Source organism: Colletotrichum gloeosporioides (assembly GCF_011800055.1).
Source record: "Colletotrichum gloeosporioides strain Lc1 chromosome Unknown consensus_79, whole genome shotgun sequence".
Classification (NCBI taxonomy): domain Eukaryota; kingdom Fungi; phylum Ascomycota; class Sordariomycetes; order Glomerellales; family Glomerellaceae; genus Colletotrichum; species Colletotrichum gloeosporioides.
Window position 1 is genome coordinate 1 of NW_025544724.1, and position 13,059 is coordinate 13,059.

General features: G+C 48.9%; 6 protein-coding genes across 6 annotated transcripts; 3 read left to right on the forward strand and 3 right to left on the reverse strand.

Annotated features, from left to right (window-relative positions):
* Positions 1–444: 444 nt before the first annotated feature.
* GCG54_00015418 (uncharacterized protein) lies at positions 445–1,134 on the forward strand (the record flags this gene model as incomplete). Its single annotated transcript, XM_045415202.1, has 1 exon — positions 445–1,134. A coding segment is annotated over one exon (690 nt), but the record flags the coding sequence as incomplete, so codon positions are not given.
* Positions 1,135–1,206: 72 nt separating this feature from the next.
* On the reverse strand, positions 1,207–2,649 carry GCG54_00015419 (uncharacterized protein; the record flags this gene model as incomplete). The annotated part of the gene is made up of 4 exons (XM_045415203.1): positions 1,207–1,535; positions 1,788–2,107; positions 2,161–2,616; positions 2,639–2,649. The coding sequence occupies 4 exons, from the start codon at positions 2,647–2,649 to the stop codon at positions 1,207–1,209; spliced, it is 1,116 nt and encodes a 371-aa protein (XP_045259201.1).
* Positions 2,650–2,659: 10 nt separating this feature from the next.
* On the reverse strand, positions 2,660–3,926 carry GCG54_00015420 (uncharacterized protein; the record flags this gene model as incomplete). The annotated part of the gene is made up of 4 exons (XM_045415204.1): positions 2,660–2,959; positions 2,991–3,604; positions 3,659–3,745; positions 3,797–3,926. The coding sequence occupies 4 exons, from the start codon at positions 3,924–3,926 to the stop codon at positions 2,660–2,662; spliced, it is 1,131 nt and encodes a 376-aa protein (XP_045259202.1).
* Positions 3,927–5,823: 1,897 nt separating this feature from the next.
* GCG54_00015421 (uncharacterized protein) lies at positions 5,824–6,289 on the forward strand (the record flags this gene model as incomplete). Its single annotated transcript, XM_045415205.1, has 3 exons — positions 5,824–5,873; positions 5,999–6,074; positions 6,131–6,289. The coding sequence occupies 3 exons, from the start codon at positions 5,824–5,826 to the stop codon at positions 6,287–6,289; spliced, it is 285 nt and encodes a 94-aa protein (XP_045259203.1).
* Positions 6,290–6,914: 625 nt separating this feature from the next.
* GCG54_00015422 (putative tartrate transporter) lies at positions 6,915–8,570 on the reverse strand (the record flags this gene model as incomplete). Its single annotated transcript, XM_045415206.1, has 3 exons — positions 6,915–7,743; positions 7,794–8,049; positions 8,102–8,570. 3 exons carry the CDS (start codon positions 8,568–8,570, stop codon positions 6,915–6,917), a joined length of 1,554 nt encoding a protein of 517 aa, XP_045259204.1.
* Positions 8,571–12,407: 3,837 nt separating this feature from the next.
* On the forward strand, positions 12,408–13,053 carry GCG54_00015423 (uncharacterized protein; the record flags this gene model as incomplete). The annotated part of the gene is made up of 2 exons (XM_045415207.1): positions 12,408–12,821; positions 12,874–13,053. The coding sequence occupies 2 exons, from the start codon at positions 12,408–12,410 to the stop codon at positions 13,051–13,053; spliced, it is 594 nt and encodes a 197-aa protein (XP_045259205.1).
* Between the last annotated feature and the right edge of the window lie 6 nt (positions 13,054–13,059).

Genomic DNA, 13,059 nt, shown 5'->3' on the forward strand with positions numbered 1-13,059 from the left:
GTAGCTATTACTCTTAAACTTAAATATATTATAATAAAGTTTATAAATTTATAGATATTCCCCTCTATTATTAAGTTAGAAAATAAAAAAGTAATTAAGTAATTAAAAGACTATAAATAAAATAGATTATAATAAATTTCCCTTATTAGAAATTAATAATATAGTAGAATAGTTTAATTTATCTCCTATATAGTTTAGATACTTTAATTTAAATTTTAACTCCTCTCTAAACTTATTTTAATATATTATATTTATTAAATAAACTTTTATTTAGAACCTAAATTATAATCCTTATTATACTTATATACCTAGTACCTAAATATTAAAATCTTACCTAATACTTATACCTACTTAGTACCTACTTAGGTACCCCTCTATAACCTATAGACTATATAGGTATATACCTATATAGGTATCTATAGATAGTTTGAAGCCTAAATATAGGCTGGGAAATATAAGTGCGGCGACATAACATATAGGACGGCCGTAGTACACGGGAAAGCAAACGAAGAGGTCGTCTTGGCTACTGTTGAATGGTTTCTATGGGCTGATCGCAGTGTGACTGTGACAACGACCCTTCTCCCCCCGACTTATCGCTGGCCGGACTGGCATGTAAGAGTTCATCACATCAAAGCAGCTGGACCTCTCAGTAGGCTGTTCACAGCAGAAGGCGGTTTCGCCATCAATAGCCGTCAACAACGAAACACCCGTAATCTGCTTGAGATGGCTGATGATGACTTTGATGACACCTGCGAGCTCGGCCAAGAAGAAATGATTATCATCGGCGCCAACTCGCTCCTGATTCTGGGCGAATCAGGTGCATCTGGAATCAGTGCCGATGTAATCTCAAGCGCACCAATGTCGACCAAATTTTCACCATTAAAGCCAGAGGCTAACACCAACATCATGACCCAGCGCTCTCTTATCCCCATGATAGAAAGCAATATCATAAGTCTGGGCCAGACTGATGATGTAGTCATTGTCACCAAAGTCTTTGCTATCTCAAGCAACGCATATCTAGTTCGAAGTGGTCAGGCAAGGAGTCTGAAGCAACGATGGGCAGACCAGCCAAGCATCCGTCTCATGGACACACCTGACCAAACCCAAATCTCAGAGGACTTCATATCATTGTAGGCAAGTTAAAGGTATTGATTTGCTTGATCTGAGACGGAAAGAAGGTGTGGTTTTGGGTCCATAGTGGTGCGTTCACAAGCCTGCCTGATCACCGCTATCGCTTTCCTGGATGAGCCACATATCCGACGAGCCTGCATCAAAATCCTCAAGTCGTGTGTTGAACATGATATCATCGTAGCTCATGATGCGATCCATTTCAGCAAACCCTTCATCCATCAACACCCTGGATATCGCCGAGAGCTCGTCGCCGGTCGATTCAACAGATGAAATGTCGCACATAACTGGTGTAACCGAGCTTTGAGAGATATTCCCTCCAATTTGAGATGGTTTGTCTGCCTGTTTAGTCGATGCCTGGGCCCAAATCTCCTCGTCGATGATCTCGTCGGCATATTCAAGTAGTTCTAAACGGAAATGAGTATTACCCTCGCATAGATCGTGAAGTTTGCGAAGACGAGTTGCGAATTGGGAGAACAACGAGCCTCCATCAGATACCGCCGACCTGAAGTCTCCTGACCAACGTCGACTCATCTCTTCCAGGCTGTCCATAAGAGCCCAAAAGCTACTTGATAAGCCTCTTTCATATCTCCTGGAGTGAACTGTTGATCCCATTTGAGTAAGAAGAGTAGGCTCCGGGGAAGGAAGTCAAAACATACCCAGAAGAATCTTTGCACTAATAAAGCAGCAGAAAGACATATGGGGAGAGACTATTGCTTCAGCTGGCGACCCAGCGAGATACTTCCTCACTATATTCGCGTTCTCGACAGCAGCTCCGAGGCAGGTTTCGGCGCTGTAGCTACTCGGCAGCTTGATACTACACAGCTCGTATGCTGGGTAAGCGATTCGTTGGTGTAATAGAATCATGGAAGTGTTATGAGTAATGTGGGCCAAAGTCATGTTAGGATCCATGACACCTGGCATTTCTTTACGCGATATCCCAGAATCCTTCCACTGCTGAGGCAGGAACATCTTCCAGCTACATACTGCTGTCAATCTAAAAGCTACGTTAGGATGCGAATCATTACTTACTGAACTAAGCGTAGATCCAGTTCTTTGAATCGTGTCAGCCAGTCCGAAACCTCTTTTCTGTCACTGAAATTGACCTTCTCCTGCAGAAAGTAGGTGTTGATCCGACTTAGTGACTCGATGGATTCGATGTAGTAGGCGAAAGCCCCGATACTCGACATATCAACGGGAGGTGATGCGCCAACTCCTCGGGTCTCAGGGCGTGCCAGGTTTGTAACACCTTGAGCATCTACAGTGTTTGATTGCGACGGGCTGGAGTGGTGGGTAGGAAGAAACGTAATGGAGTTGCCAATCTTGGCTGAAGAACGATCCCATATGCCCAAGTACGGAGTCATCGCCGGCGTCTCGGCATACCACCGACCACCACAAACAGGTAGCCTTCGACAAACATCAACTGCTGTCAGACTGGCATTGCATCTTTCGTCGTCCATTAGAGTCAGCAATTCGTGATGCGAGACGCTGCGGGTACAATTTTACTTACCCAGTAGTCATTGAACAGAACCTATTTCACGGGCGATGAATTAGTTCTGGATGGCTTGAGAACGCGCCGAACTGTTAACTGACCTGTCCAAGATAAATATGTTCCAGAATACCCTGCGTCGCTCTTCCTCTTCGACCCAATTTCTCGGCCCCGTAAGATGTGGCGAAGGGCGGATAAATGATGAACGCCTTTGCCGGTCTGCATCCTCATAACTGAGCTGCAGGTATTGAACTGATCTGGAGATCGAACCAATGATAGGCCAGGCTTTTTCACACTCTCCATTGCCAATCTATCGGGGTTCATAAATCTTAGGGCGAGTGGCTAGATGGCTAGCTTCGAGGTGCCTACTTACATCAGAAAAGGCGACAATTGCCAATGCTTGCAGGCTCTCAACATTGGGGGCGTTCATTGAGGTTGCGATCACAAGGTTTCGTGATCTTTGAGCTTGCGATTTGAGTTCGCTTGGTGCATGGTCCCTTTTCCCAATAAACCGTGACGCCGCAACCAACATTGCGTGCAAGATGACAGATGCAGTCGTCTTGTCGGACGTCAGCAATCTTTTCCGGAAGCCTGCTTCTTGCAACAGTGGAATCCATGGCTGAACTCGGGTGAAGTATGCATCGAGTAGCTCTGAAAGCTGGCAAGGAAAACCAAGCGTTGGGTCTTCGTGCCCTAGGACTGGTGACTGTATGTGAGCATGACGCTGTTCCTCATATCTTGGTCGCTTATTCGGTCGAAAAGACTCTTGGTCATTGTGAGTGTTTCCTCCAACGCTTGGTTGTGGTCCACTTTCGGAAGAGCTCAAATGTGACACAAGACTCGCTCCAATTGTGGAATTCAGCTTGTTGATCTCAGTCGCAAGAGTAGAGAGAACTCCTACGATCGACGACGTCTGACTATCCACAGGACCATCAGTTGTAGCAGTTGGTATCTCGCTGTTGCTGAAGACAGCGTTTTCCACCGCCTCTGGATCAAAACATGAGCATCTGCACGGTCACGTAAGAGACGCGTCTTGCTTACCAAGTCTTCTATTGAGACTTTCGACGGCGCCACCCTTTAACCCCGGTTTATTTCGCCTATTCTCATAAATACAGTCAATCTCTAACTCTGTTAGCATTGACTTTGTTCTGTCAAAGGTCGTATTTCAGATCTGCTCACCAAGCCGTTCGCAGTTCGAGCAAAGCGGTCTCTGGCGGGTGCACTTCAGCTTGCGCCGTCGGCAACCCTCGCAGGATGGCAGGTCGACAGCAGGAATGGCTCCATCCGAGTCCGCAGAATTGGGACCCATGGCAGTCATTTGACGTCCATCGGGACATGCAGCTACCCATGGAATGCTGGGTGACAATAGCAAGCTGAAGTTGACATGATTCAAAAACCTCGGCCCAAGTTGTCCCAGTAGTTGCGGGGTTGTGGGGACGCAGGGCGGGGACTTGGTGACTCCCGAAAGCCCATCAGGCTTCCGGGTTCCGGTCCCTTGAGAAGCGGTCTAGACTTCAACGCCGACCACTAAAGAGTGGCCCAGGATGTCGAATTATATTTGGCATCACGGAGGGTAGGACACGATTCAACGTGCGTAGAATATTCACCGCCAAGTGTGTGATATTCGTGCCTCAGTCCATTTTGCTATACGTCAAGCCTCCTTTTCCTTTCTCTCATTACGCGAAAGGCATCTCATCACACGACGTGTATTCTGAATATCTCGGTCGTCATCCCAAATCATTTTGCCGTGGGTTTAACTCTTAGAAGACACATGGAGCATGAGCAACGAACATGCCCCAAAATAGCGAAGGCAAACGGGAGCTGACCCCGCCGACAAAAGGCCCGCGGCTGCAGATTTTCGATACTTGTTCGGACGAACAGTATTTTGATGGGCGAGGCAATGCAAGGATTCACAATCTCACTTTCAATGCGGTTGGTGAAGACTCATCAGAGGTCAAGAGACTTGTCTATGGTCGTGGTCTTGTTTGATACTCCTACATTTTTCTTCCTCGCTCGGCCACTTAAGATTTCCATGCGCTGAAATGAAACCGTATTGGGTCGCAGAGATTATGATAATCAGGGCGATGACGTTGCACCCACAATTGGCCCGCCAGACTGCCCAAAGCGTGATCCAGTATGACTCGTTACTATGAACGTAATGCTGCTTCGCCACATCTTGTGCTCAATGAAGCCACGTTGTAAGGCTGAAGAGCACAACAATAAGGTTTGGAGATCAATTAATTTGACAGGCGTAAGTGGACCTTAGCCTGGAGACTAGTGTTCCGAGAAGCCGGCAGAGGGTAGCACAGAAGGGTTAAGAGCCGCTATCTTGACAATATTAAGATGGGATAGCAACGTCGCCACGCGTCAACAAGCCATATCGGGGGAGTTCATAGTCGGACGGAAGGGGCCCCCGTGACTAACGGAGAGAAGGATGAATCATAGATGTTGTGATTACAGCTGAGAAACCGTTCGCAAGAAATCCGTGGATCATTACGTAGCGCGAATGTTTTCGCGACTGGAGTCTTAATGAACTCCGATGAATCCACCGGTAGACCCATACGTGTCTTCGCAACCGGCTTCGCATCCGGAGGGAGAAGAAGCAGAAAAATAGCGTATGCGTTGTCCTGGGAGCGGCTGAGCTGCAAAACACCGTGAAAGTGTGAAATAATTGATTGAGCTCGGGTGTCAGCTGCTAAGTCCGAATGCCCGCCAGTTTACAGGGGACATCAGCCGTACAATTGTGAGATACAGCACATCTTTACCGATAGGATTTGGGACTAGAGAATGTGCGGTGGACTTTATGCGAGTCACGTAGCAAGAAATTCGGTGTGATCCCCAGTATTTGAAACCATGGTGGCCGTGATGCGAGTGGGACTGAACCAGCCCCAACGGGAGCCGTCGATTGTGGCTCCGTCCATCGCTCTCGCTTTCGCTCCTCACGCCTATCATGCCAATTCTTGCACGAAATGTCAGTGTTCTCGATGTTCAGCCTTACCGCAACCTCATGTGCCATCATTTCCCAAATATTTCAATCCAACGGCTTAATGATGTTCGAAGAGCATGACCAGTATTTAGGAGCTGAGAATGCCCTTCTTTAGAGCTCTCCTGAACCATCAACAGCCTCTCACATCCCAAACAGTCGCTTCAACCAGTCTCTTCAATCACTCGATTCCACCAGTCGCTTCAAAGAAACTCAAACAAAAATGCAGTTCTCTACCACCTTCGCCGTTCTTTTCCTCGCAGCTGCTACAAGGTATGCGACTGCTTCCTCAATCATCATCACTGGCACAAGCTTTGCTCCCAAGCCCCCTGCTATTTCTCATAGAACTATTCACCAGCTTGCTCCATTGCTGTACGTAGCTAATTGCCACTATTTAGCGTTGCCGCCAAGAAGCACACTCAACTCTATTGCACCAACGCTAGTGGCTCCGGGCAATTCATCTTTTCGTTCCCGGTAAGTCATTAAGAGGTCGATTTTCTCAATAAATGATAAGCTAACAGGAGATACAGAACGACGACGTTACCAACAAAGTCTGCCCTACTTTCTGTTCGGACTGTACGCTCGGTGACAACGACGGGCACCGTGTCTGCAACTCTCCGAGCAAACAACTTGATGGCGACGGCTTTGCGAGTGCCTGTGTTGCTGCTGGGGCTGATGGCAGCAAGTAAGTGCTGTATTCAGATCCCTACAGACCTCGCCAGTGGTAGGTGAGGGCAACGTGTGGTTCTTGTTCTGGATATCAAGTCACATATTATGGGCTATTTCTTGTTTAAATAACATACCTTAGCACATAAACATTGAATCTAAGCTACCTTATGCTACTTCACTTTGATGTGTCTGTACTCAGACTTTTGTGGTGACATTGATTTCGTGTTGTCAAACCCAGGCCAGCTAGGTGAGATAAGAATAACCAGAACAAGGGTGTGTTCTACGTCTGGCCATATCATGCTCACATAGTGCAAATTTGTCCAGGCCTGGGCAATTGTTGAAATAACTGCTTTCACCCAGTGGATAATGGGCGTCCTTGGAACCCATCCCCTTAGTTCAACCATGAACCAGCTCTTCAGACTTGAACAGACTTGAAGAAACAGTATGCACAACCTGTTTCGCTGCTCAGTGTCGTTCGTGTTGTATGCCTGTTAAATCAACTGGTCGACATCAAGACTACACATCTCCTGAGACCTATAGGAAACATTCACGGCATGAATTTGTAAGGAATTGAAGCTCATTAAAAATCTAATTACTAATGCAGAGACGGGAAGACGTCGTCTGAGGGACATCAAAACATCCACTTTATACCTTGTACCTCCACTCACTGTTGGCTTTCCTTGCTGAAAAGTTGCTGTTGATGTGCTGCTTCATATCCAGTCTCTTGTTGTGGGCGACAATGAACGTCCACGTCGCGGATAAAATGCAGAATGCAATGATAACCAAAATCATGCTAATCGTCATCCCTCTCTCGTAGTACGGTCCATCGCTCGTCTTGAAGATCCATGCAGAGATGTAGCTTGAGGTATTGCCCACTCCAACTACAAAGCCACTTCCGATAGCGCGTTGGAACGGTGTTTGTAGGTTTTGTATGGTCAAGATCCAGATCATGGGGAGTGTGATGAAGGTACCAAAGGCGATGAAGTAAAGAGCCATCATGGTAACACTTGAACTTTCGTGCTGCGCCTTGCGCAAGACCGCGTAGCCAATGATCGTGAAGACGAACCCAACAAGGCCAAAAGCTGACCGATGGTTGAGACGGTCAGCTGCGAAAGCAGTTGCAAGACATGCAACAGCCGCGACAACGAAGATGGGTACGATCTGGGCCTGAATGTCGGCGGCGCTAAGTTCGGGATGAAACGACTTTACAAAAGATGGCGAAAAAATTGAGACTGAATACGCGGTAGTAGTGGTGAAGCAATAAAGCGTGGCCCAGCAGTAGTTGAGTGGATTCAGGAAGAACATCTTCCATTCAGCCCATATGCCGATCTGGGTGGTGCGGGTCTCGACCGATGCCTCGATGATTCTTTTCTCTTCCTCCGTGAGGAACTTGGCCTTTTGAGGCGGTCCGACATTCGCGAAAGCACAGAGTAGAGCGGCCGCGGCTGTGAAGCTTCCTTCGATGATGAAGATCCTAATTGAATGAGCAAGGAGGTCTGATGATGACATGGACAAACCACTTACCATCTCCATCCATTGAAGTTGTTCGTCGTCTTGATGTTGGCGATCGCGTACGCAAGAAAGTTACCCACAATGCTCGAGCATATGTTTGCGACGGTAATCAGGCCGAGCCGCCATTGAAGGTGCTTAGCTGGATAGTAGAGCGAGCAAATGAATACGCATCCGGGAATGAGTCCTGCGTCAAAAACACCGACGAAGAATCGCGTGACAATGATCTGGTCGTAATTCTTGACGAAGCCTTGCGCAATCGTAATGACACCTTCGACGTAGTTAGAAACGGCAATAAACAGGGAAATGAGAATCTGACTGACCAAGGAGCAAGTCCAGAAGACACATGTACCACATGTATGAGAAGTTGATTTTGCGATCCAGCCATCGCATGAGAAGATTGCTTGGTACTTCAAAGAGAATCAGTGGCGCCGCTGGCATGGTCAGAACGACGAAGACCTTCATCGCGTCCAGCTTCAGATCCTGTGGCAGCTGTCGAATGAGGGCTGCGCCGACATTCGTCCGACCCATCAGGGAGAGAAAATTAAGGAAGAACATAGCGATCATCAAGTGCCAGTCGAGCTTGTAGAGCAGCTTCCGGTCGAAGACCCTCTTCTCAACCGACGATCCATCATGCTCACTCTTCAGCGAGTCGGTTCTCGACCATCCCGGCTGCTCAATCACGCCGATGCTCGTCCCAATCTCGTCGAACTTCTCGAACTCTTCAATCATTCTGGAATTGCGCTTCGGTCGGTCCTCGATCTCCAGATCATAATCTTCCGGATTCGGCATCTTGGAGGTGTCGTATATGTATCCCGAGCTCAATGAGAAAGGATCAATCACAAGCCAGGGAGACAGTAGAATGCACCTCAAGATTCCGACATGTTCTTCACACAAAATTGCGACATAAGCAACTGCGATGGAAGATTTAACATCTCAGCCCGGTCTTGGTCCAGTCAGCGGGGAACCGCCAGCGCGCCTCAGCCGATAACAGCCTTTGTGCATATTCTGCCACGTCCGTCCGTGAGTTTGCACACTAGGGAAGCTTATCGTGCTCCGGAATTCTGTACTCAGCACAGACGTCATGTCAGTCAACAGAAACGAGACACTACGCATGCCGGATGTTGAGAAATTGTTAGACTTTGGTAGCCGGACGTCCCTCAGGTTCGTCCGTGCTTCTGACACCGAGTCTCGAAACGGTGATGGCACTCGTTACTGCCGGTTTAGTTTAACAGCCAACCACGGAATGACTAGAACAGCAAGTTTGGCGGCACATTGGTTCAGAGTTATGTGGGCACAAAGTCCGAACAGCTCACATCAACCCTTGCCTATATAGGTCGAATAGGTGTACAGAATCAGATGCCCGTTTATCCGGTTTCCCTATCTTCAAGGTTTTGGTAAAGCTCACCATCTGACTTTCGGCGCTCGGCCAATGGGTCCGGCGCCGGAACAGCTCAGCGTGCAGCTAGCTACTGCCGGTAGGGAAATTTTACAGTTTCGCAAAGTTCGGATCGTGTAATAGAGTGTGCATGCATACAGATTCATGTCATCATCTCGATGGCGGTTGCTGAATCATCATACTAGGCTCTTTTAGGGAGATCTTGCAATCTTCGTCGAATTGGGTTTGTGATGGGCAAGTCACGAGACGCCCTGTCTATTCATCTCGGTAGATCCTAGATCTCTGACAGTCAAAGGTCCAGGATTGCGATCAGGCATGGCACGTGAGTCTTCTAGAATCCATTGACTCAGAGTGCTCTTTTACTATGTTCTAAGAAGCTGTTGTATGGAAATGGGTTACAGGGATTTAATTGCTTATTCGGCATCCATCCGTTGTAGACGGGACGTAACCATCAGTGCATATCAGGGTTCGATTGCCTGATGGGCTGAACTGGACAGAGATTATTGGTGAGATTTGTATAATATCATTGGCTTTCACCGACACTGTCCGCTATACAACATTGACTCCCTGGAGTCCTCGCAATAGGCTTGGAGGGATCGTGGGAGAGTCTGGGGCTGCGGCGGTATCTCTCAGATACGCGCTCATGGGCGCTTGCGGTCGCTGTCCATGCGTGCTGGGGAACTCCATTGTAGCACGCATAATTTGATTCGCATGCAGCTCGGGCCTTCTAAGCTCCAAGCTTTTCCATGTGGAAAACACTGGAGGATAACGCGTATCCACGTAATGTTGTTTCGGCGCCTGATACCTTGCCCGTATCCTGCGTATAAGAAAGAAAATGCCAGCCGCTAACAAGATAGCACCAATTCCGGCTCCAACCCCAATACCTGCCGCGGCGCCCAGCGGCTATCCTTCCTTGGTCCAAACCTTGTGCTTTAGAGATTGAGGGGGCCGTTATGGGTGGTTGGTGTTTTGAGAGAGACCCCTACAGCTTTATTTTAGCCGCGGGCTCTCTTGAACATGAACAAAAACCTGAAATTCACCTACGGTTTCGAATGGCAGTCCGTCATTGGTATTTTCAGAACGAACATTGACAGCATATGCACCGATTATCCCTGTCGAAAGAACCAAAGTTGTGATGATGCTGTTTTGTGACTGAGACTGTGTAACAGCAACGGTAGCTGCAGAGGTAATGCCTGAGCAACAGCCAAACGTTGAAAGCAACGGCTGTCCACTGTATTCCGTGGCACTTTCAGAGGCACAAAAATACTCGCCAACACTTGTTGTCGCACCCGTTAGCAACTGAACCAGATTGTTGCAGTCAAACAAAACATAGCAAACACATAGAAGAAGCTTACTTTGAATAGCAGATATTCTGCTTGATCTTTCCCCCATCTCCGGAGAGTGTGATTAGACAGGCCGCGGTGTAGCCGGAGGGACACACCCCAGGCGAGTAGTACGATGCAGGAACAGGTGTGAACCCATACGGGAAGCAATCTGACGCCTGCGTCAATGGCGGGCCTTGCTGCACATATGACTGGCCGTCCCGTTCTTCAAGCCAGTACCGATCTGGGCTGATGCAGGTCGGTGCTGGGAAAAAGATGGTGGTCAGCGACCCGAGAGACATGGTTGAATCAAAGATGGCTGGAAAGTTACAAAGCGGTCCGCTGTTTGCATCCTACAGCAAACTGTGTTCAGAGCCATGACTGGCTTAGAGGATGTTTGCGACTTTTTGAAGTGCGAATGAAAAGAAACCTCGAAGGGATTCGCGGTAGGCGGGCATCCTGGAACCCCGGAAAGACGAGCACGCCACAACGGAGATACGGGGAATCGATTCAAGGGAGTGCGCCTCTGGTGAAGATTTGGTGAGGTCTCTTGTTTGTTGGTAGTTTTTGGCGCGGTGTTATGCACGTTGTTTGTTGTTGGAACCTAGGTGTAAGTCAAGTACCAACTCTTATTGGACGCAGCGACCCGACCGTTTGGTACCCCATGAGAAATAGAACTATTTCAGGGTTATGGGGGTCTGCTTGGCCATGGTTGTTGCCAGGGTCTGCAGTTTCCCCACGCTCAGCCTTCGTATCCCTTGTCTGCAGGTCAATCGAGACGCTCGAGTCAAAGACTGCTGTTCGCGTGAGGCGACGAGTGGCATGGGGTCTGTGATATTGTTAACCAACATGCAGGAGGAGTTCGCAGAAGCCAGGCTGTGCCCCGTCCGCACCTTGACCTTGGCATGGGCCAGACACTTTCGTTGGCTTCTCGTTGCCTCGCAGCCTTGTCTCAAGTGGTTCTGCAAGTTACTGAGATTCGCAGTGATTCGACGAGGAGACGAGGTCTTGGGGGCCAGTACCGAATTTGAACCGGTCAAGAGTGCGAGCTTCCCTCTCCTCTCTCCCACTTACAAGGAATATGTACCGCGGTTGCATGCTGACGCCCACCGAGATCCCTTTTGAGGAAAACGCTTCCACCAAGATTATCGTGGCTAACCGCACCAACTCATGCATCAGGCTACCCATCCCACCTCGGACTCTCTCCGGGGCCCATCACTGCAATCTTAGGTATGCAATCAACGTTGTCTTGCTCCGCGTACTAGAATGCCAGCGGCCGTCGATCAGAACCCCAACGTGGGTGATGATTCCCTCGGATCTCCTCACTCGACATCCAACATGGTTGGTTCAAATTGAGGTTGTCGTGCCTTCTCCCTTTGAGCCAAACCTCGTTAGCGAATCTTGGAATATGTCATCCACCCGTGTTTCACGGAGTTAAACCCCACGTCTCTTCACACTCCCATCCCCCTCTTTGAGGGCGAGTTTCTTCTTAATTACCCAAGATGAAACATATGGGGGTTCTCCCAAAGTCGTGATGGTGAACAGTTGCCTGTGAAGACAAGGAAATCCGACGTTCTCCGTGGCGAGCTACCAACAGGGCTGGAGAGGAGCCCCGGCCCATGTGCTCTGTGGCCGTATCCAGAAAGGTGGGAAGGGCAAAATGAGCATACATGAGAGGTGATAACAGGTTGTTGGTTCGGCCGTAGAAATGATGATTCGTTCGGCTCCACCTGGTGTGTTGCCACGATGTGACAAGAATACAAGAACATGCTCTTCTTACCGTTCTCCCCGGGAGTCCATCCACCCAACTATTACTTCACTTCACTTCACCTCACTGCCAGCCCTTCTCTCAAACTTTCAGTGTGCCATTTGAACACTTGTTCGAGTGGTCCTGCCGCTTCACCCAAAATGACTTTCATTCTCCCTCGCGGGCCGAAGATGATTGAGGCCATCTGCCCTGGTTGCTTCAAATCGTTTACCAAGATAGGTAGCATGCACCGCGTGAGTCCACCATCCAGCCATATTCCTCGCCCAATGCTGATGTTTATGAAGCACATATACGAGGATCGTTGCCGCAATCCTGTTCCACGATTCGTCAAGAAGATTAAAGCTGAACACAACGCTCGCGTAGCCGCCGCCGCAGCTCGTTCAGCTGCCCGTGCTGCCGCGCGAGCCGCTCCGGCCGCGACCGCCCCACCCCCGCCTGAGCAGAATACCAACACACAGGTCAAGATTGAAGGCCAGACACCAACGAAACACTGCCTACCGTCACTCGACTGTGGCTGTGGAGTGACATTTTCTCACAAGACTGACCTCGACTTGGTAAGGTTGGCCTTATCAACTCTTCTGATCAGCCGGGCTGACTCCTCCGCAGCATAAGAACAGCGGCTACTGTATTGCCAAGCAGCCCCATTGGCAGCCCCAACCGCAGACTTTCGGACTTAACTACTTCGACACCAACTGGATGGCTTTCGATACTACGTGGGGACAGCCTTGGCCGCAGGCGCAGCCCCAACTCACGAACTGGACGAGCACGAGTCCTGGATGTGCTTGATAATTA